General features: G+C 41.5%; 1 protein-coding gene across 1 annotated transcript in view; it reads left to right on the plus strand.

Moving 5' to 3' along the window:
- The window catches only part of LOC135873631 (macrophage mannose receptor 1-like), a 61812-nt gene extending 53829 nt beyond the window's left edge, over positions 1 to 7983 (plus strand). The window contains exons 26-30 of the mRNA XM_065398272.1: positions 2705 to 2857; positions 3789 to 3905; positions 5328 to 5495; positions 6670 to 6711; positions 7769 to 7983. Of these exons, the coding sequence (XP_065254344.1) occupies positions 2705 to 2857; positions 3789 to 3905; positions 5328 to 5495; positions 6670 to 6711; positions 7769 to 7983 (695 nt within the window). The remainder of the gene's footprint in view (positions 1 to 2704; positions 2858 to 3788; positions 3906 to 5327; positions 5496 to 6669; positions 6712 to 7768) is intronic.
- The last annotated feature ends 18058 nt before the right edge of the window (positions 7984 to 26041 follow it).

Raw genomic sequence — 26041 nt, forward strand, 5'->3', positions numbered from 1 at the left:
TCTACTCCATCGTCTTCTTCATTATACAGAAACTCATGGGGAGGGTATCAGAGCCATTCTCAACCTCCAAAGGCTGAAGAAGTGGATGAAAATGGTGGTGATGATAACAACCAGAGTCAGGTCATAGGGAACTCACCTGTACCCCTTCCTGGACAACATCCTGATCAGAGCTCCATTGCAATCAGCAGCACACAGGATCACATCTAGGATATTGAACCTCCTCCAGGCACAAGGCTTCATCATCAGGAATTTATTTTCTTGCTCCAGAGCCCCAGGAGACCTGCTATAGCACTATGCCTCCAACTGCTATGTCATGTACATGGATCACACATCATAAATCTTTAAGCCTTCATACTAAAGGTGTGGGATCACTCCCTGGAACACAAGAGATCAAGTACGGGTTCCAGCACAGGTGTTCAACACTTTACAGTGGTGGTCAGCCCATTGCATTGTCCACAAAGGCATGCCCATCTGCCTTCCAGATCTTTTAGTTTTCACAACCAATGCCAGCCTCAAGGACTAGCAAGCTCCCTTGGAAATCCAAACAGCCTAGGGCATATGGAACCAGGAAGAAAAGGCTCACAGAATGAACCTCCTAGAGCTGAGAGTGGTGAAGCTAGCTCTTCAAAGATTCCAGCCCACCCTAAGGAGGAACCATGTCGTGACTACAGTCACATATTTAAACAACCAAGGGGGAAATAAGGAGTCTGGCACTACAAACGAAAGCAATGGAAATAATAATGTGGGCAGAACAGTTCCTCCTTTCCCTCAGTGATTCACGTCAAAAGATGCAGGGTCAACACCTCCAAGTGTTGCCTGAATCAGGTTTTCAATCTCATTGTTCAGATGTTCGGCCTCCCTTCAAACAATCTGTTCTCAAATAGTATTAACAAAAAGAGGCTAAAATACTTCACAAGAGAGGCAGATCCCAGATCCATGGAGACAGATACTTTATTGCACAGTTGGCTGCAGGGCCTACTTAGCGCATTTTCACCCGTGCCACTATTGGGGACCATGGTCCAGAAAATACAATGAGAACAGGTGATGGTAATACTGATAACTCCTCACTTACCAAGGAAACCTTGGTTCTCAAACCTGATAGAGCTGACACTGGACCCCCATTCCAGCTTCAATGGAGACCAGACATCCTCTTGCAAGGTCCTCTTCTTCATCTGGACCTGAAACGGCTTCAGCTAACAGCCTGGCTATTGAGAGGGAAGTACTAGAAGGTCCCATTCTGTCCTCCAGTTTTAAGACATTGCTTTCATCTAGGAGAGTATCAACACAAAAACACTCTGTCTGAGCCAGATTCAACAATTGGTTCCAAGAGCACAAGGTCTATCCCAGAAATCCAGGAATTCCAACCATTCTTGACTTTCTAAGAATGCATAGACAGAGACCTTCAGCCCAGCACCATTGTACATTCATCCCGGCACTATTGTCTGCTCTTAGTAGCATGCTATTCACAGGATTCTTTGGCTCCTTGTCAGACAATCCAGAGGTAGCCGGATTCCTCCAGTCTAATTAGCCAGACTGACAGTCAATCCACTCTTCCCAAAATGAAACCTTCTACTAGTGTTGAGGGCTCTGACAAGCCATCTCTCTGAGCCTCTTACTTCAATGTCAGCCTTTTATTTATCCATTAAAACTTGTTTTTTAGTATCTGTCGTATGTGCCAGACAAGGTTTGGGGCTGACAGCCTTATCTATACCAGAGCCGTACTGCATGTTCCACAAGGAAAAGCTGATGCGCAGGACATCAGAATCCTTTCTTCCCAAGGTAAATTCCTCCTTCCATACTTCAAGAGGTTGTGCTTCCTTTGTTCTGTCCAAAACGACAACATCCAATGGAAAATGTGTCACACCAGAGATGTCCGAAGAGTGTTGAAAATCTCAAGCATACAGAATCCATGAGAAGATTTGGGTCCCTATTTATGTCTTTCCACCCAATATGCCAGAGACTCAGAGCTTCCAAGTCCTCCATAATTAGGTGGCTTGACCTATGTATTGTGGAAGCCTACAAATCATTGGAGGTCCCTGTCCCAGAAGGGATCAAGCCGCACTCCAGAAGATCCATAGCATGGACGGAACAAGCAAGTGCATCCACTTCGGAAATTTGAAAAGCGGCCATTTGGTCTACTGTGAATACCTTTATTATGTACTGCATGGTGGACCCTCCGACTTCTGCAAAGGCCTCCTTCGTCAGGAAGGTGCTGCAGGTGGTAGCCCTAAAGTAATACAGAACTTTGAGCAAGCTTACAAAAAGGGGGTATTTCTTTCCTACCAAAATTTCACTGCTCACTACTTTCCAGACATCCAGAATTGTGGGAGACACTAGGCTGCATAATGGCGCTTACTGATAATTTCCTTTCTGCTAGCAGTGTTTCCCACGATTCTACCCACTCTGGGTAGCTCATGAGTCAGGGTCATATAAAGTGGTTAGACCATCTTCCTTGGTCCAATGTAGTTATTTTGTTACTTCTAGAATATTTGTTAATAATGCTGTTGTGCAAGTTTTACAGCTCGGGAATAACTCATTGGGCAGCAAGCAGCAACAAAGGGGGTATGGTCAGACAATAGAGGCACCAAAACACTGATCCGTCTCTGTGAGCTGCAGAGAGGAGAGCAGCCCAGATGTCCAGAATTGTGGGAGATACTGCCAGAAGAAAGGAAATAATTGGTAAGAAATTTTCTATTCTTAACAGTTATGGCCCCTACTGATTCTCCACAACTCTTTGGAAGATGCCCTGAATCAGAGGAACACAGATCTTGGGTTCATTTCCGCAGTCATTGCTACTACATCGAGTCCTCGTATACAAAAAACTGGGCCCAGGCTTCCCGAGAATGCACTCGATTAGGTGAGTGTCATTTTTTTTTAAAGAGTGAAGACTTAAGACACATGTAAAATAATATTCAAAAAATAGTAATCAAACTTTAGATCATTAAAAAAGAAATTGACTTTTTCAGTGTTAATGCTTTTTATTTATTATATAGATTTCACATAACGTGGACAACAAAACTAGATTGATTAGTTTCACTGTCTAGTTTTCACGCATTAGAAATTTCAGAGTTGTTAAGTCACCCAGATCAGGTGGAAGACTCTCAGTTTTGGGCACCTCCTCCCAAGCTGGTGAGCATCTGCTAGTGGCAGAGAAGGGAAGCTGGGGGAGGGAGGAAGGAAGGAAAAAAAGCACTCTAACCCTCATCTCTATGGGTAAGTCTGGGAGAACTGCTCAAGGATAATAACTCATAGAGACTTTGCCTAGATGGTAATCCCTAACCCACGCGTGTTTCCTTAATTGTTCCAATATATTTCTGACTTCTAGCCAGATTTTATAACAGATTAAATATCAGACACTATATTTCTGAATGTTTAATAACAATTTAATCTGAAGAGTGGGTACAAAGATTTTCAGTAGCACTGCATATAGTCGCTGGGAAGCAATAACAGTGTTCAGCAAATAGCAAAAATGCAATATACATAGGCATTTTACTGTGCAAGTGTGTTAAAAATAAACCACTAGAATGATTTACACAAATATGTGATTTTGTCACAAGGAAAAGGGTAATTTTACACTAACAAGCAAAATTCAAGAAGAGCTATATTGTGCCATTGTACCACATGCAGAACTTCCATTCGCTGCAGTGGATGGTTTGTGCAAAAATCAGTGATATGACACAGCCTCAAGAATTAATTGCTTTCAATTGTTCATAAAACTTAGAAAATAAGCTTTTCTCCCAAAAGGCAGATTTTTTTTTCAGTTATGTCTTGTTAATGCTTTTTTTCAGACGCTACTTTGGCTTCTATAGAAGACCATGCTGAATCCAGCTTTCTGTCACATAGGATAAAGCCACTTGAAAGTAAAATAACAAGCTTTTGGATAGGAATGAGCAAAAATGTGAATGGTAATTTCTTACTTTCAGTAGTCAATAATATAAATAGACCATTATGGTGTCATATTTCATATCTTAGGAAGTTATAACATATAAAACAGATATTAAGAGGCAATATTACACATTTTGTAGTATGTGTTTTAATTATTTATGTGTATACAGCACTGTAACTAAAGTGTTTATTAGATGATATAACATTCAAAAACCAGTAGGAGAACACTTCAACCTCTCTGGTCACTCAGTAACAGACTTAAAGGTGGCAATTTTGCAACAGAAAAGCTTCAAAAACAGACTCCAACGAGAAACTGCTGAACTTGAATTAATATGCAAGCAAGATACCATCAATTTAGGTTTGAATAGAGACTGGGAATGGCTGAGCCATTACACACATTGAATCTATTTCACTATGTTAAGTATCCTCACACCTTCTTGTCAAACTGTCTGTAATGGGCTATCTTGATTATCACTACAAAAGTTTTTTCTCTTAATTAATTAGCCTCTTAGAGTTAGTAGGGCAACTCCCATCTTTTCATGTTCTCTGTATGTGTTTATATATCTCCTTACTATATGTTCCATTCTATGCATCCGATGAAGTGGGCTGTAGCCCACGAAAGCTTAAAGACTAACAAATGTATTTGAGCATAAGGTGCCACAAGTACTCCTGTTATATTTGAGTTCGGTATTAAAGTTTTAACCCTGTACTGTGCTTTTTGTAAATAAAATTTCTGCTCATTTTAAGATTTTCCTATTGGCAACAATCCAGGTCTAGATTAAAGTGCCAGCCCTACTTAGAAGATGGGCATTTTTTGAATGACTCATTAATCTGTAATAACCAATAGGAATTTAGATCTGCTTGTGAGGAAAACAAGATTTGGGGGGGATGAAGTCAGAAAGATAAATAGCACACTGAAAATATGGAAGGGAGATAGACAAGATAAATGCTATCTGAGTATGTAAGAAACAGACAAATTTTGCCAACAATTATTGCATACACATCACCGTTTTTTTCATACTTAATTACCATAATTATTTTCAATTTTATGTGCTCTGTTTGGCAATTCCTAATCACTGTAGCTTTCTTAGACATGAGTCGGTAGTTAAGATATTATCCAGTACAACATTCAACTATGATCTGATCTGTACTGTAAGACACATTTCCCTGAAACCAAAAACTATAAGTAAAATTACTCAATTTTGATGCAGACCAGAGAAGGAGAAAGGCTACTTACTAGTACATTTGATCCAGTAGTGATAGTCTTGGTGATTAAATGAAAGCTTAAAATATCATCTGGTGGCTGACAAATAGAGGAGTCCTTTACAAACTCTGGGGCTCGATCTGTTGATACTTCTATTCTGGTATTTTAAATACTTCTAAGACTTTCAACATGTTCTTTCAGTCTAAACAGTTGACCATGTATTTCCTTTTAACATTAGGTCAGTGGTTATGGAGAGACAACGCTGCAGTGGATTTTGTCAACTGGAATGAGGGAGAGCCTTCAAGTTATGGTAATGAGAAGTGTGTCGAAATGTACGCATCATCTGGGTACTGGAATGATGCTCAATGTTCTTACAAAAGAGGATATATTTGTAAAAGATCAGAAAGTAAGTGATATTTGCAATATATTGGGGTTATGGTTAATAATGTGTATGATGGGTGCATAAATTAAAATGCATGCTGCAGAGTATTATAGCAGAGCACAAGCTCTGCTATAGTCAAGATATATACGTATTACAGATATTGTGTGTGTATTTATTTATATAAAAATATATAAAACCATACACATTGAGGGTGAAGTCAAAGATCACTTATACTTCATTAAAGGCCAAATTTTATCCATGTTAAACACAAAACTCCCATCGACTTCAAAGAGGTCAGGATTTCACCAAAAATACCACACACACCTGGGTTTAGAAGTAACAAGTAACAAGTTTGGTTTCACTCATCTTAAATATATATATATAAATGATTGTTGTGATGGACAGTCTCCCTTTAATTAAAAGTATCCCTGTAATTTATGCTAGAATTGGATTTCCCTTATTCACCATCATCCTACCATGCGGATAGAGTACAGAATTGTGATTCACGCCCATGCCAATCTTGTAGCATTCCACAACTCCTGTACTGTAAGGTCATTGATAAATAACGTTTATTAAAACATTTGCACTTCTTTGGTATTAAAATAGTTTTGGGGGGAAATACTAGGGATGATTGAACCAGTTCAAATTATATAAGAGAAGCCCAACTAGAACCTTCCTTCAGAACATGAAATTAGAAAAGTGTGGTTAACTTCACATTTTTATATTTCTGTGCATCTTTGCACTACCTGGTGCTGTTAGGAAACAGAAATACCCTGGTATTGTGAGCAAAGATACTCCTGTGGTATTTCTAAGCCAATTGAGGCATCCATTCCGGCAAGCCTCCTATTTTAGAAAGCACTTAAGCATGTGCTCAAGTCCCATAGAGAGATACTTAAAGATAAGAACATGCTAAGGTGCTTTCCTGTGCTAGAGTCTGATGTAGGAAGTATTGGAAATCATGCAAGATCCTGATTTCCTGCCCATATCTCAGCTGAAGAGAGTCTGATACTTACCAGAATTAGACAGCCAAGCGTTCTGAGCTTCACACATTCTTAGCTCCATCTCTTAAGGGAGTTTAACAGCACCAAAAGCAGAGTATGTGGAAGCCACAGATTTTCATGCTTATGGGATGGCACCATCAAGACCATCCATGTGAGTGCATCTGGAATAAATGTTTTGCTTTATTTCTTTTTGAAAGGTATTAAAACAGGATTGACTGAGAAGCCACCAGAGAGGAAAGGTATGATTATTTTCTTTTTAATTAAAGTAAGGAGAAACCTAAATAGAGTAAAAGCATAATAATTATTTAGAGTAAGTTTCTGGATCATATAATTATTACTAATAGCATTTCAAAATAATAAAACCATATGCATTATTTGTATCTAAATACAGAAAATTGGCTTTCATTTTTAATTATTATATTATAAAACTTTATATATATTGTGACAAAGCTCCTCCTCTATCTTGGTGGGTCCTGCGCTTATTGACGGATTTTCTTGCCTCAGAGATTCACCATGTGGGTTGGGGAACAGCCCAGAGACCTTCCCCTCTGGAAGAACCCACAGTCCAGGTCAATTGGGAGGTTTGGGGGGAACCCGGGCCCGCCCTCTACTCCGGGTTCCAGCCCAGGGCCCTGTGGACTGCAGCTGTCTATAATGCCTCCTGGACCAGCTGCATGACAGCTACAACTCCCTGGGCTACTTCCCCATGGCCTCCTCCAAACACCTTCCTTATTCTCACCACAGGACCTTCCTCCTGGTCTCTGATAAGGCTTGTGCTCCTCAGTCCTCCAGCAGCACACCCTCTCACTTTCAGCTCCTTGCGCCTCTTGCTCCCAGCTCCTCACACTCGCACCACAAACTGAAGTGAGCTCCTTTTAAAACCCAGGTGCCCTGATTAGCCTGCCTTAATTGATTCTAGCAGCTTCTTCTTAATTGGCTCCAGCTGTCCTAATTAGCCTGCCTGCCTTAACTGGTTCTAGCAGGTTCCTGATTACTCTAGTGCAGCCCCTTCTCTGGTCACTCAGAGAACAGAAAACTACTCATCCAGTGACCAGAATATTTGCCCTCTACCAGACTCCTGTACCCCACTGGTCTGGGTCTGTCACAATATTATATTGTATAACTTATTATAGTTCCTCCTTCACTTCTGTTAGCAAAATATCTCCAAGAACTGAGAACATATGTGCATATCTTGCTTTTTAAAATTGTGATTAGCAATATCACCTTTCACTCCCATATTCCTGGAATCTCTCATATCATTCTGGTGTCTAACAATTGCCTTGTGTTTATTTACAGGAGAGAAAAAGGATGAAGAGGTTTCTGGATCACCCACCAACATCACTTGGCTTGTAATTATTCTGGTCATTCTGATTCTATCAGGATCTGGATATGCAGCCTATTTCTATGTCAAGAGAAAAAAACAAGACAACTTCTTACCTATTGTAACTCGAATGAGTGATACAAAAGAATCTGTCGATAACCAGGAGCAAGATGAGCATGCTGTTGCCTAGTGAGATAAAATGATCGAATAATATATCTAATATTAATAAAATTATGCAATTGGAATAAGTGAAATCTTAGGCCAACATTGCTTTCTCTTACCAAATAGTAGTCTGTTTCACAATCTCTGCATATATGTATACATAACATAAATAAAATATACTGGTAGACATGATTATTCCTTTTATAGTCTTGTAAATTTTCTAGATCTACAAATTTCAGTGTCCAATAAAACACAGTATGAGCTATTTATCAAGTGGACAAATGCATAAAAATGAATGAAATCATGACCCCATTGAAGTCAATGATAAAACTCCCATTGGTTTAATTGGGGTCAGGATTTTGCCCTGTGCAGTTGTTTCAGTTAGGGTAACGTTGGGATATCCATATCTACATCTCTAGAGAGAAGGAATACAGTAGCTCTGCCTTTATGTTAATTTCCCCCCACTCTTTTAGTTCAGCATTATCTGTAATGTGCAAAGACTGAAATATTTCATAAATCTGATTTACAACTTAAGATTTACAGAAATCAAATTATAAAATCATATCAAACTTCAGCCATGTGAATTAAAATAATTTCCCCCCATCAATATATAAATAAATGGGTGGAAGCCAAATGTAAATGTTCCTTCATTCATGCCTTCAACTTGTGTTCTTTGAAATGAGACTGTAATTTTCTATAACTTTGCATTTCTATAATAGTCTGTGAATATGAACATTTTCCTATCAACTTCAAATTAACAATAAAAATCATTAAGAAAATGATCTGTCCATTAGACAATCATACTTGGGAATGAGGAATTTAGGATGCTGAGATGCCACTTTTATATGATCTAGTGATGTTTTGTGGCTTTGGCCTGGTGCAGCATACTGGTTTCTAAACTAGAGAAATAAAAAGGATTCACAAATAATTTGTAACTAGAGTGTTTCCATTTTTGTTTTAAGTTGACTTGTTTGTGTATTTCAGTACAGGCCCCTCCATGACTTTCCAGTCAATTGGATGCTATAGCAATGCTTGGCTTGAGATGATATGGGCCAGTATGGCCTACCAGCATTTTGCTGTAATGGGCCTATTCTTGGCTTATTTTATCTTTCTGTAAATTCTAGGAATTCTGTTCTCTATGGCAAGTTGTAGAATGGCCTTTCTCTAAGTAACAGGAGGGGAGCTCAGCATCAAGGGGCCTAAAGAGAAAAACTGGCAAATGAGAACGCTCATCTGAAGCAGGAACTTTATGGGAAGCAGGTGCTCATCAAAATATATCTGTGATAGGGGACGGGTTTTCTCTTATGCCACTTTATGGATATTATGATTAGTCAGAATACTTGCTTTGTCCCCAGGGATAAGTGACAAGACAACTTTGACAGACAGTCCTTTGCTCTGGTACTCCTTGACTCTGCAGTTCCTCTGAGCTCACATCTGGTCACTCTTCAGGTATGGTGCCAGATACACCTTTATTTGGCTTTTACTAAATAGTGGTAATTTTAATTTGGCGTCTTTATTGGTTGGTAGCTGGAGGGAACTTAGGGTGGAAAGAGCTTTATTAATATCGCCCAGATAACAGAGTGATACATACGTTTCCTTCTTGATCTTTTGGTTTCTTCCCTGTGTTTAGCCACTGCAGTCCTTTGTGCCTTAGTGGAGAGGACATGTGTCTATGCCCTTTTGACTGAAGCTGAATGGGAGGTTAGGATTCAAATACTACAGTGTTGAAGGATTTATAGACTCCATAAGACACCAGAGGATGAAGGATTTTGCTCTATTCTGGTACTTTCTGCATGAAACTGTCCAGCCAATAATTCATGAATCATATTACTGGTAAAAACAAGATTTATTAAAAATAGAGAGAAAAATATAGTAAAATAAAAGAATCTGTTTGCATAACTTACCTAATTCTGCATACTTTGTAAAGCCCATTTTGGTAGGCTCCCCTTATATACAAAGGAAAAAGAAACTTCTTCCATCCCTAGAAAGCAAGTCCCTTCTTACCCAACCTATTTATCACGTTGACAGTGTTAGCATTTATTATCATGAAGGATGAGGTTACCTTCATTTTTCCACAAGGAGGGGGTTTTTTAGGATTACTGTCTGGAGGAAATGCAAGTGTCTCTTTTTTTCTTTTGTCTTCCATACAATGTCTGTTTTCTCCTTATCTCCTCTGGGAGTTCCCACACCTTCCTGTCTCCAAGTCCAGCATTTTGCAGGCCATCTTGATATCCACCTCCCTTGGCACTTCTTGCCAATCAAGGTGATTGACCTCTGAGTCTCATATCTAATGTCCTTCACTAGAGGAGTTAGACCACAGCCTTAGGTCTCTTTTAAAATCTTTAACATTTCTCAACAATTTTCCATTGCCATAAAATATAAATTAGTGCTAGAAACCAGCCCCTCTATACAGGTACATAAGAAACCCTCATACTAAACAGGTAAAGACAGGGGTTTACATTTCAAAACTGGGTAGTTGTGTGTATTTGAGGGGAACAAAGCCATGATTTTTAGGGTACGTCTTCACTTACATCCGGGTCCGGATGTAAGCAATCGGCTTTCTGAGTTCGATTTATCGCGTCTGGTTAAGACGCGATAAATCGATCCCGGATCGATCCCGGAAGTGCCCCGGATCGATCCCGGAAGTGCTCGCCTTCGACGCTGGTACTCCAGCTCGGCGAGCGGAGTACGCAGCATCGACGGGGGAGCCTTCCTGCCGCGTCTGGACCGCGGTAACTTCGGACTAAGGTACTTCGAATTCAGCTACGTTATTAACGTAGCTGAATTTGCGTACCTTAGTCCGAAGTGGGGGGGTTAGTGTAGACCTGGCCTTAGTTTGGGTTTTCTGCAACAGGGTATGTCTGAGGGCTGGTCGACACTGAAAACTTACATTGGCTTAGCTCCATCTCTCAGGGGGGTGAAAAATCCACAACTCTGGTAGACAAGGGTATGCTGACCTCCTCCTCCCGTGTAGACAGGGCTAGGTTGACAGAAGTAGTCTTTCATCAACCTAGTCACCACCTCTTGGAGAGATGGATTAAGAGGAGAATCCCCCTCCCATTGCTCTAGCGAGTGTCTGCACGGAAGCTCTAGAGTGGCACAGCTGTAGAACTGTAGCATTTTAAGTGTAGACATACCCAAAGACACAATCCTTCATGCCTCAGGAATTTGAATCTGAACTCCTTGTTTAAGAGATTTACCTAGCTGCCGATTTTGAACCAGATGCACATCTGAAAGAAAGACAAAAGGGCCTACAGACACTTCAGTTACTTTAATATCCCAAAATGAAGAAACAGTAACTTCCATTACCAATAGAGAAAACAGGTCTTTTAAATCCTTACATAAGTGAATAAAAAAGGAGAACTCCAAACAAAGAGAGTGGAAACTAGAACCAGAAAAACACCATCTCTTCCCCTTATAAACACATGCTGATATGACTGTTTCTTAGGAAACACGGAAAGAAAAATAAGAGAAGATAATGAAATTCATTCAATCAGACATGTGCCCAAGACTTGAGCTATAAAGGACCCTTGACTTCTTCAGGTTTGTGGCTCTGGCCTGTCCCTTTTGTGGTTGTCATAGAAATGCAGGGCTGGAAGGGACCTCAAGAGGTCATCAAGTCCAGATCCCTGCACTGAGGCAGGACCAAGTAAACCTACACCACCCTTGACAGGTGTTTGTCTTACCTGTTCTTAAAAAGCTCCGGTGGTGGGGATGCCACAACCTATTCCAGAGCTTAACTAGCCTTATAGTTAGAAAGGTTTTCCTAATATCTAACCTAATCTCCCTTGCTGCACATTAAGCATATTACTTCTTGTCCTACTTTCAGTGGACATGGAGAACAATTGATTTCTGTCCTCTTTATAATAGTCCTTAACATATTTTAAGGCAGTTATCAGGTCCTGCCTCAGCCTTTTCTTAGACTAAACATGCCCAGTTTTTGTAACCTTTCCTCACAGATCAGGTTTTCTAAACCTTTTTTCATTTTTGTTACTGTCCTCTGGACTGTCTTGAATGTATCCTCATCTTTCCTAAAATGTGGCACCCAAAACTGGGGGACAGTTCTCCAGCTGAGGCCTCACCAGTGCTGAGTAGATCAGGACAATTACCTCCCGTGTCTTACATATGATATTCCTGTTAATACACCCCAGAATTATATTAGCCTTTTTTCACAACTGCATCACATTGTTGGCTCATATTCAATTTGTGATCCACTATAGCCCCTAGGTCCTTTTCAGTTGTGCTACCACTTAGCTGGTATTCCCCATAGTTGTACATTTTCCTTAAGTGTAGCACTTTGCACTTGTCTTTAGTGAATTTCATCTTATTGATGTCAGACTGGCTCCAGCTCCTCCTCACTGCGGGTAAGTTTGGGGGCTGGCTCCCACTCACCACCCTCACAGTGCACACAGCCAGGGCACCCCTGCATACACAGCCCTGGGGGGGAGGGAAGAGGCTGGAAGCAAGGGTCAGAGAACAGAGCAGGGACCAAGCGGCTGCCCTGCAGAGAGTGGGGGAAACAGTAGAGCTCCCAGCTCAGCCCAGCCAGGGGAGCAGGGGCACCATTTAGGGAGGGTTGGGGGGAGGCACTTGCCCCTGAGTTTTGGTACCAGAGGTCTGCTCGCGGTGTACGTCCCAGACGCAGACAAAGCTCTTAACTGCAGTGCTTCACAGTAAGGTCCCCTGCTCCAGGAGCCAGGATTCTCTGGCTACAGCTCCCACCTGCAGTCAGTTTCTTTCACTAGGGAGGAGGGGGCTGGCTCCCAGCTTGTGTGGCTTTGGGTGCACACATACGGCAAAGGCAACGAGCAGCCCGAGTGTGGAATGTAATGAGTTCTGCGGAGGAGAGGTGCTGCTCCCAGCTTGCACCCCTGGAGCAGGGAGTCAGTATTCTGTTTATAAACAGAGCCAGGGTGATTAAGACAAGAAAAGGCTGGTAATTAAATTAAATTAAGGATCTGGAAGTCATTAGATGAGCCAGGCACTCCAATTCCTAGATCTGTCAAACAGGTATCCCTCTGCATAGGGGGTGTTGAAGAGAGATCCCATGGGATGAGTAGTATTATCAGCATGGAAGAAATACAGCCAAGGTTACATTCAGAAAAGAGGGAGATATGAGAAGGATAGGTGGAAAGAAGGGCCAAAACGAAGGGAAGGGATAGCAGTGGCATAAAGAAGTTCCTACTCTACCTGTGGTACTTATGAGGCCCCATTACCGTAGTATCTGAGCACCTCACAATGTCTAACATATTTCTCGTTACCACCCTCTGAGATCAAGCAGTGCTGTTATCCCCATTGTACAGATGGTGCACTGAGGCACAGATAGACTAAGGGCCAGGTTTTCAAAGGTATTTAGGCACCTTGTGGGATTTTCAAAAGTGCCTAGAAAGTTAGGTACTTTGTAAACCCCACTAGATACCTAGCTGCATCTCTGGGTTCCCAAAAACCATTGAAACTGTCCCTAAGGCACTGGCCTGAGGTCATACAGGAAGTCTCTGGGGGAAGTAGGGAAATGAACCCAGGTCTCTCAGGGCTAGCAAACTTTCGCTCTGCTGTACACCACCAACATCCCACCCACCAGGTAAGTCCCCTTCAGCTGCCACAAATTGGCCTCTCAATAGCTGACTAATGTTACAGTAGCACTCAAAAACATTAATTAGTAGTAGTTCCTCATTGTGCTAGGCATCATACAAACCATTAAGAAACCCCAGTTCCTGCCTCACAGATGTCAACACTTATAATTCCAAACTGCAGGCAGGCAAGTATTATTATTCCCACTTACAGCAATAGGAACTGAGACACAGCATACAAACACAGAATGGTACTTTAAAAAAACATATAGTAGAAGCTCAGGGTTATGAACACCAGCGTTACAAACTGACCAGTCAACCACACACCTCATTTGGAATCAGAAATATGCAATCAGGCAGCAGCAGAGACCTAAAAATATCAAACAGCACAGTACTGTGTTATATGTAAATTACTAAAAAATAAAGGGAAAGTTTAAAAAAAAAAATGATTTGACAAGGTAAGGAAACTGTTTATGTGCTTGTTTCATTTAAATTAAGATGGTTAAAAGCAGCATTTTTCTTCAGTATAGTAAAGTTTTAAAGCTGTATTAAGTCAATCATCAGTTGTAAACTTTTGAAAGAACAACCATAACATTTTCTTCAGAGTTATTAACAACCTCTATTCCTGAGATGTTCGAAACTCTGAGGTTCTAATGTATATACAATTTTTTTCTGAACTTTAAAATGTGTAATTTTCTTGGCGTTTGGTTTTAAATATTCTCCTGTGAGAACTATAACTCACTCACTGTAGTGTTATGTTTAAGAGCCTAAACAGAAGTGAAAGTGACTTGAAAGTGTCAGTTTCACTCCTGTTCAAAGTCAGTTTCTAGTCTATTATTATTTGTAATAGGGTAAAACACCCCTAGAGCCCTAGGCAGGTGCAGTGTAAACTCATGTGGCCTTGCCCTAGTAGGATGTTTCCAAAAGTTAAATGACCTGTTCCAAGCTTAGTGAACTGCAAAAAGTAAGTAGCCTAAATGATAGAACGTAATCTAGATATTTCTACAATTGCTTTAATGGTTGTATTAAAGAGTTAGTAACAAAGTAAGACCATACATAAAAATTTTAAACCTAACTAATGTTCCTTAAGTGACTTGCCATAAGAGGTCAGAACATGTTAGTATTAGAGCTGTGTGGGTCTTATATATATTTAATTTTCTTTCTTTAGATAGGAATTAGATACAGTGCTCCTGTCAGCTAATTTCTAAGTTGTTATCTGCAAAAAAGCTAGCATTTTTCAGGTGCCTAAGTAGCCCCTAGACTCAGGGTTAAAGTTGCCCCCCCCCCCCCCCGGAATGGTGCTTGGGCTGTGCTCCACCCTCTGTCCCTTGCTCTCGGGCCTCCCCTCCCACCCTGGGGCTGTGTGTGCAGGGGGGCCTGGGCAGCCTGCGCTGTGAGGGATGTGAGTAGGAGCCAGCAAGGGTGCTGCAAGGGTAGGGATAAGGGATCCTCGGCATATATTGCCTTGGACTGAAGCAAAATAGGAACCCAATTTAAATGAGAAAAAGGAATTTAAAAGATGTCGATGGCATTTTGCCAGCTGGGTAGCAACATCTGGTTGGCATTCTGATGCTTCAATGGCAGCTAATCCTGCTCTGAGCTGGATTAATTCTCTGGTTTAAAATATAGTTGCCACAGTCCACACAGCGCCAGGATTTTGGCCTTTGTGAAGCAGATAGGAGGAGGACTAGGAAGTAGGGCTGAGTGACTCAGTTACATGACTCTTCCATTCCCACTTGGGACACTGGATTTGATACCTGATTTGAAAACAACACCAGCTTTTATGATGCTAAATTTCCATTTAATACATTTGAACCAATCCTCCCCCTGTCCCTAAGCACTTCAGCCAAGTAATAAGAAGTAAGAATATTGGACAGCTAAAAGTAAAGTAAGAATGCTATTTAGAGAGCTCACTCTCCTGGGTCTAAAGAAAACGTTGCATCTATCGGAGGTGGGTCTCAACCCCATAAAGATAATACACAGGATCACATCCTGCTTGCCTTATTCATGTGAGTATTCATGTTGAACTAACTGCTGAAATCACTGACTGCTGGGTTTAGGCGGTGGAACCTCAAGGCGTGGCATCACAGAGGTTGCAGTCGAGAGGCCGAGGCAGCAGAGAAGGCGCAGCGGAGTGAACGACAGTGCAGTGACAGCAGCGGGCAGCGATGCAGGGTGTATGACAGCTACTGAGAACCAGTTGCAGCTGCGTCATCATTCGATGCCTCCCCCTGGAGTGGGAAGTGAACTCACGTAAACGCACATCTGAACTCTGGGTCTTCGCCAACCATGGACAGCAACTGGGGGTGGGGTGAAGTGGAGGGAGAGGGGAATGGCATATTAAAGGCACGTTTGTCAGACTTTCACACCCCCTCAGTGAGGAACTGAGAAAAAGAACACTGCCCAATGTATGCTGGGGTGGGTGCTTTGCTAACGATCTCATGCTTTTGAATATGGTTGTGGTGTTTCCCCAAACTAATGGTTTGGTTCCCTTTCCCTTTTAATAAAAGTTTTCATTTGTTATACACAGACTCAATGCGTGTGAGAGGGGAAGTATTGCCTCTTAGAGACATCCAGGGGTGGTGTTAAGTTTTCCCAGATTACTGGGTAGGGGCTCAAGCCAGTTCTGTTTGTTATTGCTAAGAGGAACCCCTAGATAGTGAACCTGGCCCTTGCTGCTGCTGACTTCACCTGGCAGAAGGGTTACACTTGTATTTCATTTACCTTATAACTGAAGGGATTTCTTTTAGGAGTAACAGTGTGGGGCGAGTTCCTTCTGCTCTTGATAAAATCTGAATACGTCTGTGACAAGGTAAAGGTTCTACAGACTGGAAAGGTTAACAAGTCCCTCCCTGCCTGTCATATGGCTGCATGATATGGCATGGAGTATAAAAGGAAGGGGAAGCTGAGTAAAGGAAAACAGAGAAGAAGGGTCTGCCCTCTCCTTTCTTTATTGATTACAGCAAGGAAAGCCTCTGGGAATTATTGTCCAGTGTTCCACTGTTGATTTGCTTTTGTTTTGTAGACTCTAAAACAAGCCCTGAGGAAAGAGCCTTAAAAGACTAATGCCTGGAGCTTTATTTCCCACCCCTGACTCTGCAACTGGCCTCCAGTTTACACGGTCTTTGTTTTGAAATTTGTGGCAGTCTCTCCCAGAGCATATTGACGGGGAGCAGATCCTCTGGTGTGTTACTGTCAGGGCTCCATTAATTTGCTAAGCCAGGGGCTTAAATGCCAGAGCCCTGTGTAAGTAAGAGGGGGTGGGACCAGGTGTCCCAGCCAGGAGGTGTGGACCCTTCCCCAAGGGTTCTCACTAGACTGGTTTAACCTGCCCCCCCACACACACTGTTCAGAAAGAGCTAAATAGGCTTCATTAGGAGCCTCTATTATTTTAAATGTTCAATCAGAGCTGAAATCAGTTGTGGTAGGACTGTGTTTCTTGCCCTGCCTGCTAAGAGCTAAAAATCACTGAGAGCTGAAATCACTTGAGATGGGGCAGTGTTCCTGCCCAGCCTGAAAAGAGCTGAAAATTACGAAGACACTGATGTGCAGAGGTCAGAGCAGAGAGGCAGGTGGCAGCAGAAGGTGACTGACAGTCAGCTGGCAGCGAGCAGCCAGCAAGCGGCCGGCGGCAGCAGCAGGCGACCGGCAGATGCGGCTGGTGAGCAGCCAGCACTGTGGCTGGCAGAGAGGAACAATGAACGGCCAGCAAGGCAGCTGGCAGAGAGGGCCAGTGCAGAGCCCCGCAGAGAGGTGCAGCGATCGGCCAGCAGAGTGGCTGTCAGAGAAGGGTGGCGAGCAAGTGCCCGAGCAGCGGAGCAGTGAACTTTCCCCAGCAATTTTTTTAAAGTACATCAGAAGCAAGAAGCCTGCCAAACAGTGGGACAACTGGACGACCAAGATGATAGAAGAGCACTCAAGGAAAACAAGGTCATAGAGAAACTAAATGAATTCTTTGCATCGGTTTTCACTGCAGATGATATGAGGGAGATTCTCAGACCTGAGCCATTCTTTTTAGGTGACAAATCTGAGGCACTATCCCAGATTGAGGTGTCAGTTGAGGAGGTTTTGGAACCAATTGATAATTTAAATAGTAATAAGTCACCAAGACCAGAAGGTATTCACCTAGGACTTCTGAAGGAGCTCAAATATAAAATTGCAGAACTACTAACTGGTATGTAACCAATCACTTAAATCAGCCTCTGTACCAGATGAGTGGAGGATAGAAAATGTAATGCCAATCTTTTTAAAAGGCTCCACAGGCAATCCTGGCAATTACAGGCCAGTAAGCCTAACTTCAGTACCAGGCAAATTGGTTGAAGAACAGAATAACCAGACACACAGATGAACATGATATGTTAGGGGACAGTCAACCTGGCTTTTGTAAAGAGAAATCATACTTCACCACTCCATTATAATTCTTTGAGGGTGTCAACAAGTGTGTGGACAAGGATGATCCAGTTGATATAGAGTACTTAGACTTTCAGAAAGCCATTGGAGAATGTTTAAAAGCCTTTGCTGTGAGACCTAAGTAAACATGGGATATGAGAGAGAGTCTTTTCATGGATCAGTAAGGGGCAGGGATGCTGGAATAATTTTTATAGAGCTATTGAACTAAACTGTAAACCCTGTATGTAATGGAAACCACTTCAAGCCAGAGGGTGTATCAGCACCCCTAGTTCCAGCACCTATGGTAATGGACTAAAAGATAGGGAAAAGGGTAGGAATGAATGGTCAGTTTTCACAGTAGAAACAGGTAAATAGCAGGGTCCCTCAAGGATCTGTACTGGGACCTCTACTGTTCAACATATTCATAAATGATCAGGAAAAGGGGACAAACAGTGAGGTGATAAAAATTGCAGATGATACAGTGAGCCTGTCCTTAATTAACTCTCTCCAGCCTAAATCTCCCCTGCTTGCAGCCTAATTAGCTGATTGGGCCACCTGGCCTAATTCAGCTCTTGCAGGGCTAGTGTGGGGCAGTCCACTGCATCACATGTATCAAAAAAAGAGTGTAAAAGCAGTGCAATGGTTAATTAAAGTTGGGGCCCAACATTCATACGTCAACATACAACTTTTTTGTTTTTTATTTATTAATATATAATGAAGGAAGACAGCGGAGCTGTGTTGCCATGAGAACTGCAAATACAGGGGATTAGGGAATGTACAGAACTGTAAAGAGAAAGCAAAATGTCTTTGCAAACAACTAGCTGAAACTAGTTGGAATTCAGCTGGAGCAAGTAGTGGTGACAATGTGATCTGGGTCCCTCTCTCTCTGGCCTGGTCAGGGTATCTCTTAGGATTAGGATAAAGCATGCTCAGGGTCCTGGGAGACAGTGGGGGTGCCAGCCTTGATGGCGAAGGTCACTCCAGGAGACTCCATCTGTTCTTCCTTCTTTTCCTCCTGAAGTCTCTTTTTTTTAAGGGCCCAAAAGGGAGTGATGGGCGGAATGGTCCATCCCCTAATTATTTTATCGACCAATTAGGCCTAATATCTGACACCAATTTTGGTTAATTAATTTCCGGTTCCACTTCGTCAGTTTTTACCAAGCATGATTTTGGCATAGTCCTTAGTCTCTCTGCCTGGCTCTCTTGCACCTGTTTATAAAATTAATTATTGAAAACAACTTGCCCTACTTAACATCAACATTTGTCTGTGAGTATCATAATGTAGGTGCCAGACACCAGAGTATTAGGTTTAAAACCCTAAATGTTCCTTTACATCTCCACCATAGGTAAGATATTTTTATAGACAGCCTTCAAAGTTGTTGATACGATGCAAGTCATAAAACTGATTGGTCCTGATTCTCATTTACACTGTTACCTCACAAACCTCTGGCAGCGTAAACCCCTTACTCTGCCAAAGTGGTGAAAAGGGGCCTCAGCTTGAATGAGTTGTGTGTGAAGACACATATCCCTTGTCTATATTTATATATTATTCTATATAGAGACATTTTTTCTTAGGGAGAAAGGCCTGTCACTTCAGCCTCATTCCTTGACTGTGTATGTTTGGAGTGATGGCTCTCCAGTGAGTATCTCAGGTTTTATTTCACCATAGCTGTCTTTCTAAATTTATAATCCTTTTAGCAATCTTTTTTCAGTATATTTCTGCTTCCCTTCCCTCTTCAGTTACCCTAGTCTAGTTCTTTAACAACATTCATATTAAGGAACATGTGTGTCACTCATAGTTGCAAGCTTCTTTACAGTGAAATGTGATCAGTGTTCACTGCTGTTCTCAACTGCATATTCATGAAAAGTTTTTATGTCTAGAAGGGATCACTATGATCACCTAGTATCACCTACCTGCATCACGGAGGCAGAGCTCTCACATGTTCTGGATTTTGCAGGGCATTCTATATCTAGGTTGACACAGGCTCCCTGTTCTGCCGCAACACAGCCAAGCATTGTTCTATTGGGGAGAACTCAGAAAGGGAGGGAGGCCAGCCCTCCCTCATGCATTATCTTTTGACCTAAAGGAAGATGCACTGTGGTGGGAGCCAGGGGTCATGTGTTCTAGTCTCACTCTTTGGTGCTTTCTCAGTGCACTTCATAGTCTTATTATTCACCAAAGCCTCATACCCCTACCATAAAAGGCAGCCAAGTACCAACCTCTACTTTTACAGATGATAAAGAAAATTGCACAACACTGGAGGTGAGGATAGAACCCTGATCGCTAATATGACAGAGCCAAGTCTCAGCCATGCTCTCCTTTGGAATGAATATACTAGTTTATGGTGTCCAACCACAAGACATACTCACCTCCCTAAGCCCAGAGTAGAACCCAGGGATTCCGATCCCCAACATTCTACTACTGTCTAGCAAATAGTTTTGCAATCCACTTGCAAAGGTGCTTTACTTCCACCTCAAGTGACTTCTCCAGATAGAGATTTCATAGTGTTTCTTTTAGTTTAAATGACAATAGTCTGTGTTGTGATTTGAAGGTCCAAGGGTTGAACTCTGATTGTATTTGACAAATCATGTATGGGTCCTTTGGATTGTGGAATTTGGATTGTGGAATATGGTTTTTCCTAGTTTTTTGGTTGTTTTTAATGGTTTAATAAAACCATTAAAGTGGGGGGAAAAACCCTGCTAAGGTTGTTACATCTAAAAACCAATGTGAGCTGCCAATTATGATGTGATATGCATCAATGCACAGGTCTTCTATATTTCAGTCATTTGGCATACATTTTGATTGCTTGTGACACACACTGGCACATTTAAAGGTTCAGGCCTTTAATTGCAGGCCATAGAATTTCATCCATGGATTCCTTCAGGGGAGAGAGAGATTATTTTCTATTATGTAAATCAGCTTTGTAAAGTTCAATAATTTGTCATGGAGCTAGACCGTATTTTTTAGGAAATTAGAAGAGATTTTTCAGAAGCATCCAAGGGGCACAAATCCACAGAAGAAACTGATAGTGCTCCTAAATCCTTATGCACCTTTGAAAGTCTCTATAGAGGAGCGGACTCACCACCGCAGCGCCTCCTGCTGGTCATCTCGGGAATTAGCTCTTCCAGCATCCTGGAGCTCCCCCTGCAGGCTGGTGATCCGCCTGTCCTCTGGCCCCCATGTCCCTCCTGGACCCCGGTGCCCTTGTATCTGGGGTGCTGCCCCCTGGCAGTATACCCCTCAGTACTAAGGTCTCCCCTCCCTGGGGAACGCCCACCCACTATCCCTACCTCGCCTCAGAATAAGGCCCCTGCCAGTCACCAACTAGCCCCTGCTCCCTGGGGCTGACTGCAGTATAGGCCACTCATCACAGGCAAGGTTGGGTTTGGACCTGCTGCCTTGGCCTACCCATAGGCTGCCCTCTGCAACCCCCAGTACCCCGTGGCCTTCTGCTAGGCCGCAGCCTGGGGCTTTCCAGGCTGGAGCTCCCCAGCTCCTCAGCCTTTCCCCAGCCCTGCTCCACTCAGGTACCCTGTCTCCCTGCAGCCAGGACCTTCTCTCTCTCTGAAGGCAGAGAGAGACTCCTTGGCCGCTGGCTCCCAGCCTTTTTATACAGGCCAGCTGTGGCCTGATTGGGGTATGGCCCAGCTGTGGCTACTTCCCCAATCAGCCCAGCTTTTAGAGCTGCAGCCCTCTGCCAGGGCTGTTTTAAGCCCTTCCATGCAGGAGCGGGATAACCACCCTGCTACAGTCTCCCTTGCAATTTCTGTTGAAAGACACCAAGTGATGATAATTTACTGCTTCCTTTGGTAAGCTGTTCCAATGGATAACTATCCTCACTAGTAAGAATTTGTCTCTTTATTTACAATTCTAATTTTTCTACCTTCGATTTTCAGACATTGAATCTAGTTATGTATTTGTGTGACCTCCTATTGTCAGATATTGTCTACCTCTGTTGGTACTTTTATACATTGTAATCAAGTTGCCTCTTTACTTTCTCATGAATAAGCAACATTTATAGCGCTTGTTGAGTATGGAAGGTTTGTTGAAAGGTCTTAGAATCCATGACGTTTATGATTTTTCTCAATGTGAAAAAACACTTGTGTTTTATTATGGAGAAAGTGGAAAAAAACTAAAATACCCACAAAGGTTTTATGAAATAAAATACAAAACACAAACTACATGATTCATTTGGTAAGTACGTTTATTCCTTAAATATAAAAAGAAACATTTCATTTTGGACGATAAACATGCAATACTTCAAGTGAATTGCAAAAACACAATAATCAAGTCTGCAATTTACAAACTAGCTAAGAATTCCTCACTTGATGCCACAAATGGTTGAGCAAAGTTACCCAGCATATCTAGAAAACTACATCAGCAAGTTTGTCACCAGGTGAAAGACAACTAAAGGAGAGAGAATATTTGCCCCTTTTTGCCCTGAGCACAGTGTCTGATATCTGTCACTGACTGAGTCGCATGTCTGGAGCTGTAAAGTAGATAGAATACTCTTCAAATTAAAATACTGTACTTTATTCTGTTTCCAAGTAGAGGCAATTTGGATTTACCAGGCTACCTACCGCCTGCAAACTTCCACTTGTCTAGACTTCACAAGTGCTGTACTTTGAGCAGGGGGTTGGTCTAGATGACCTCCTGAGGTCCCTTCCAACCCTGATATTCTATGACTATATATATATATATATATATATATATATATATATATATATATATATATATTAGTAGAAAAGAATAACTTGTCCTCCACCACATACATGGCAAAGGAATGTTAAAAAAAAAAAAAAGTATTCTTCATCCCTTGCCAGTCCAGTGTGTCATGATGTATGGAATCATGGAACCACGGTCCTCCTTAAAAAAAGACCTTTATTACACAGAACAGTTATACAAATAGTTTACCTACACAGCCTGAGTTTGTCTAATCTGGCTTTATATATAGGGGCCATATATTGTCTGGAACTCTGTACAGCCCACAGTGACATCTAGTGATTTAATAAAATACTGCAAGTACATATAATTACAGAGAGTACAACTACTGTCTTTTAACAAGAAACAACAATTAAAGTTGTGTTTATACCATAGGCGAAGTATAAAAATTAGCAATATACCTCCAAAAATAAACTCTGTGGAGTGGTCAGAACAGTATTCCATAAAACGGGATGATATGGCACATGGATATTTTCTTAACTGGATTTCTCAAATAAGAAAGGTAGGTAATTTTCTGTTTTAAATTAGAATACTAACAAAAAGAAATCAATTAGCTGGACTAATTCAAACTAAAATAGGTGAGAGCCTCAGAATCTTTTTTTTTCTATAAAGCGAGATGCAAAGGGAATGAAACACAAGGGAGCAGTACAGGTAGTGAGAGTTGATTCAGACCTCATAATTAACTTCTGAGATTACAAACACAGGGGCATCTTGCTATTATATTTATGGTTAACACATTCTCTTTCTATAGCCTGATGAGAGGTATAGGCTTTTTCCAAAGCTCACATGCTTAATTTATGAATATAGTGAGTGTAACAAAACAGGCACCATCTTCATTTTGTGCTGTTTGCTAATTCTTTGCCTATCAGACTAACAGAATTATCACATACACATCCCTCTTTAGGTTGACATTTGTCCATCATGTATACAAAACACTACTTGGTATGCAAAACACTACTTTTCTCCAAAGGTGTGTAATGGGGGAAACAAGTGTAATTCCCTGCCCACCCTGACAATTGATTCGCTATGTGACACTGGGCAAGTCACAAACTCCGGGTGCTTCAGTTTCCCCTCTATAATAAAGTGATAACACATATCTAGCTCACAGATGTACTGTGAAGATTAATTAACTGTTTGTAAATTGCTTTGAAATCCTTGAATTACAAAACCTATAGAAATGCAAAGTACAGTATTACAATATTTTATTATTATTAATGATGTGCGACTGGCAGGAATTCTCCTAGATAGATTTCTTAACTTTTTATACAAGTCATCTCCTTATCCCTTCTGAGGAGGTTTAATGGCTTCCAACTCTGTTTCTTTCTTACTATTAGGGGTAAAGGAGCTCCCCTGTGTCCCTGATGCTACTTTGCCACAGCGAAGTTAGTGCATAATTCACTAATTCTCCATTATTTAATCTTAGATTTTTACCCCTTTTCATTAGCTCTACTTTTCCCCTGCAGTATTTTCCAAAAGGGGAAATGATACTGTGAGCTCTGAGGCAGGCTGGTTTTGGTTCATCACAGAGTTTTAGTTGCTAAAATTCCTTTAATCTCCCCTGGGTTTTCCTAAATCTTAAGACTGGTATATATCATAGCTTTTATATTGCTTTGGTGGGTCTATTTTCCCCTCTCCTTGACTCTTCAGGATTTCAGCATGTAGAAAAAGTTAGCTAGTGGCTTTTTAAAAATTGTCATGAGTGTGGTCACAAGATGTTCGTTATGAAAAACATGAGAGATGCCTTAAATGTTTCTGAAAGGATTGTGACTGTCTCAGCTGTAACATCTGTGCCCAGATTTTGTGGGCTGTGTTCCCTACGCCAGAAAGCACTGTTGACTTCCACAGTGTTTCCAATAAGAGCAAGGGAGTTTTGTCTGTGTTACTGGGGTGTTAGCTCCCCAACAAAGCCAGTCTGTCACTTAAGCACTTGCCTCTGCATACACCTGAGCATAGGGTCCCCCCATCCACTGTTTATCTTTTCCTATTAGTTTCTTTAGGAAGTCTCCACCAGCTCTTCATTAACATTTGACTTAGAATGCTAAGAGACTGCTATTGTATATTACATACAATACACAGTGGAGATAAGTGTCTGGAGGAGTTTATCTCAAGGCATGCTACCTTCAGGTGACCTGTTTTTAACTACAGACCTAAAGAACATATTTTTTAGTGTGTGTATATATATATATCCTCACATATTTTCTGAACATACATCTTGCAAGAATTATGATAACCAGTGTGACACAGGATTTCATTAAAATCTTATATGACATACATTTGGCAAACCCAAGGGATCCCTCTAAGAACATCCAAATGGCCATACTGGTCAGATCAATAGTTCATCTAGCCCAGTATTCTCTCCTGACAGTGGCTAGTGCCAGATGCTTCAGAGGGAATGGACAGAACAGGGCAAGCAGCAAGTGATCTAACCCCTGTCACCCCACACCAGCTTCTGGCAGAAAGAGCATGGGGTGTATCCTTGTCCACCTTGGCTAATAGCCACTGATGAACCTATCCTCCATACAGTTAGCTAATTCTTTTTGAATCCAGTTATACTTTTGGCTTTCACAACATTCCCTGGCAGTGAGCGCCACGTGTTGACAATGTGTTCTGTGAAGATGTACTTCCTTATGTTTGTTTCAAACCTGCTCCTATTAATTTCATTGGGTGACCCCTGTTTCTTGTGTTATGTGAAGGGGTAAATAACACTTCCCTATTCACTGCCTCCACATAAGTAATGATTTTATAGGCTTCTATCAAATCCCCCCTTAGTCATCTCTTTTCTAAACTGAACGGTCCCGGTCTTTTTAGTTTCTCCTACTGTGGAAGCTATTCCATTCCCTTAATCATTTTTGTTGCCCTTCTCTGTACCTTTTCTAATTTGGATATATCTTTTTCAGACAGGGCAACCAGAACTGCATGCAGTATTCAAGGTGTGGGCACACCATGGACTTAAATAGTGGCATTATGATGTTTTCTTTCTATTCCTTTCCTAATGGTTTCTAACATTTGGTTAGTTGTTGTTTTTTTGACTACCACTGCACATTGAACAGATGTTCTCAGAGAATAATCTATGATGACTCCAAGATCTCTTTCTTGAGTGTTAACAGCTAATTTAGACCCCATCATGTATAGATGGAGTTATGTTTTCCAATGTGCATTACTTTGCATGCTCATTCTACAGTCATTTTTCACTCCCTTTTCACAACCTATGAATCTGAACAATTACAATTTTCTATGGAGAATATCAAGTCTATTAAAGCATTTCTTTGGATGAAGCAATATTTAGAGAGCTTCACCAGCTGGCAGCAGCCCCAAGCAACTCCCATGATGAACTGGGAACTTTGGAAATGTAATACAGTCTTTTGCTAGATTTGAGGCTATCTAGCAAGTTCTAAAATCTTTTA

This window comes from Emys orbicularis, chromosome 2, assembly GCF_028017835.1.
Source record: "Emys orbicularis isolate rEmyOrb1 chromosome 2, rEmyOrb1.hap1, whole genome shotgun sequence".
Taxonomy (NCBI): domain Eukaryota; kingdom Metazoa; phylum Chordata; order Testudines; family Emydidae; genus Emys; species Emys orbicularis.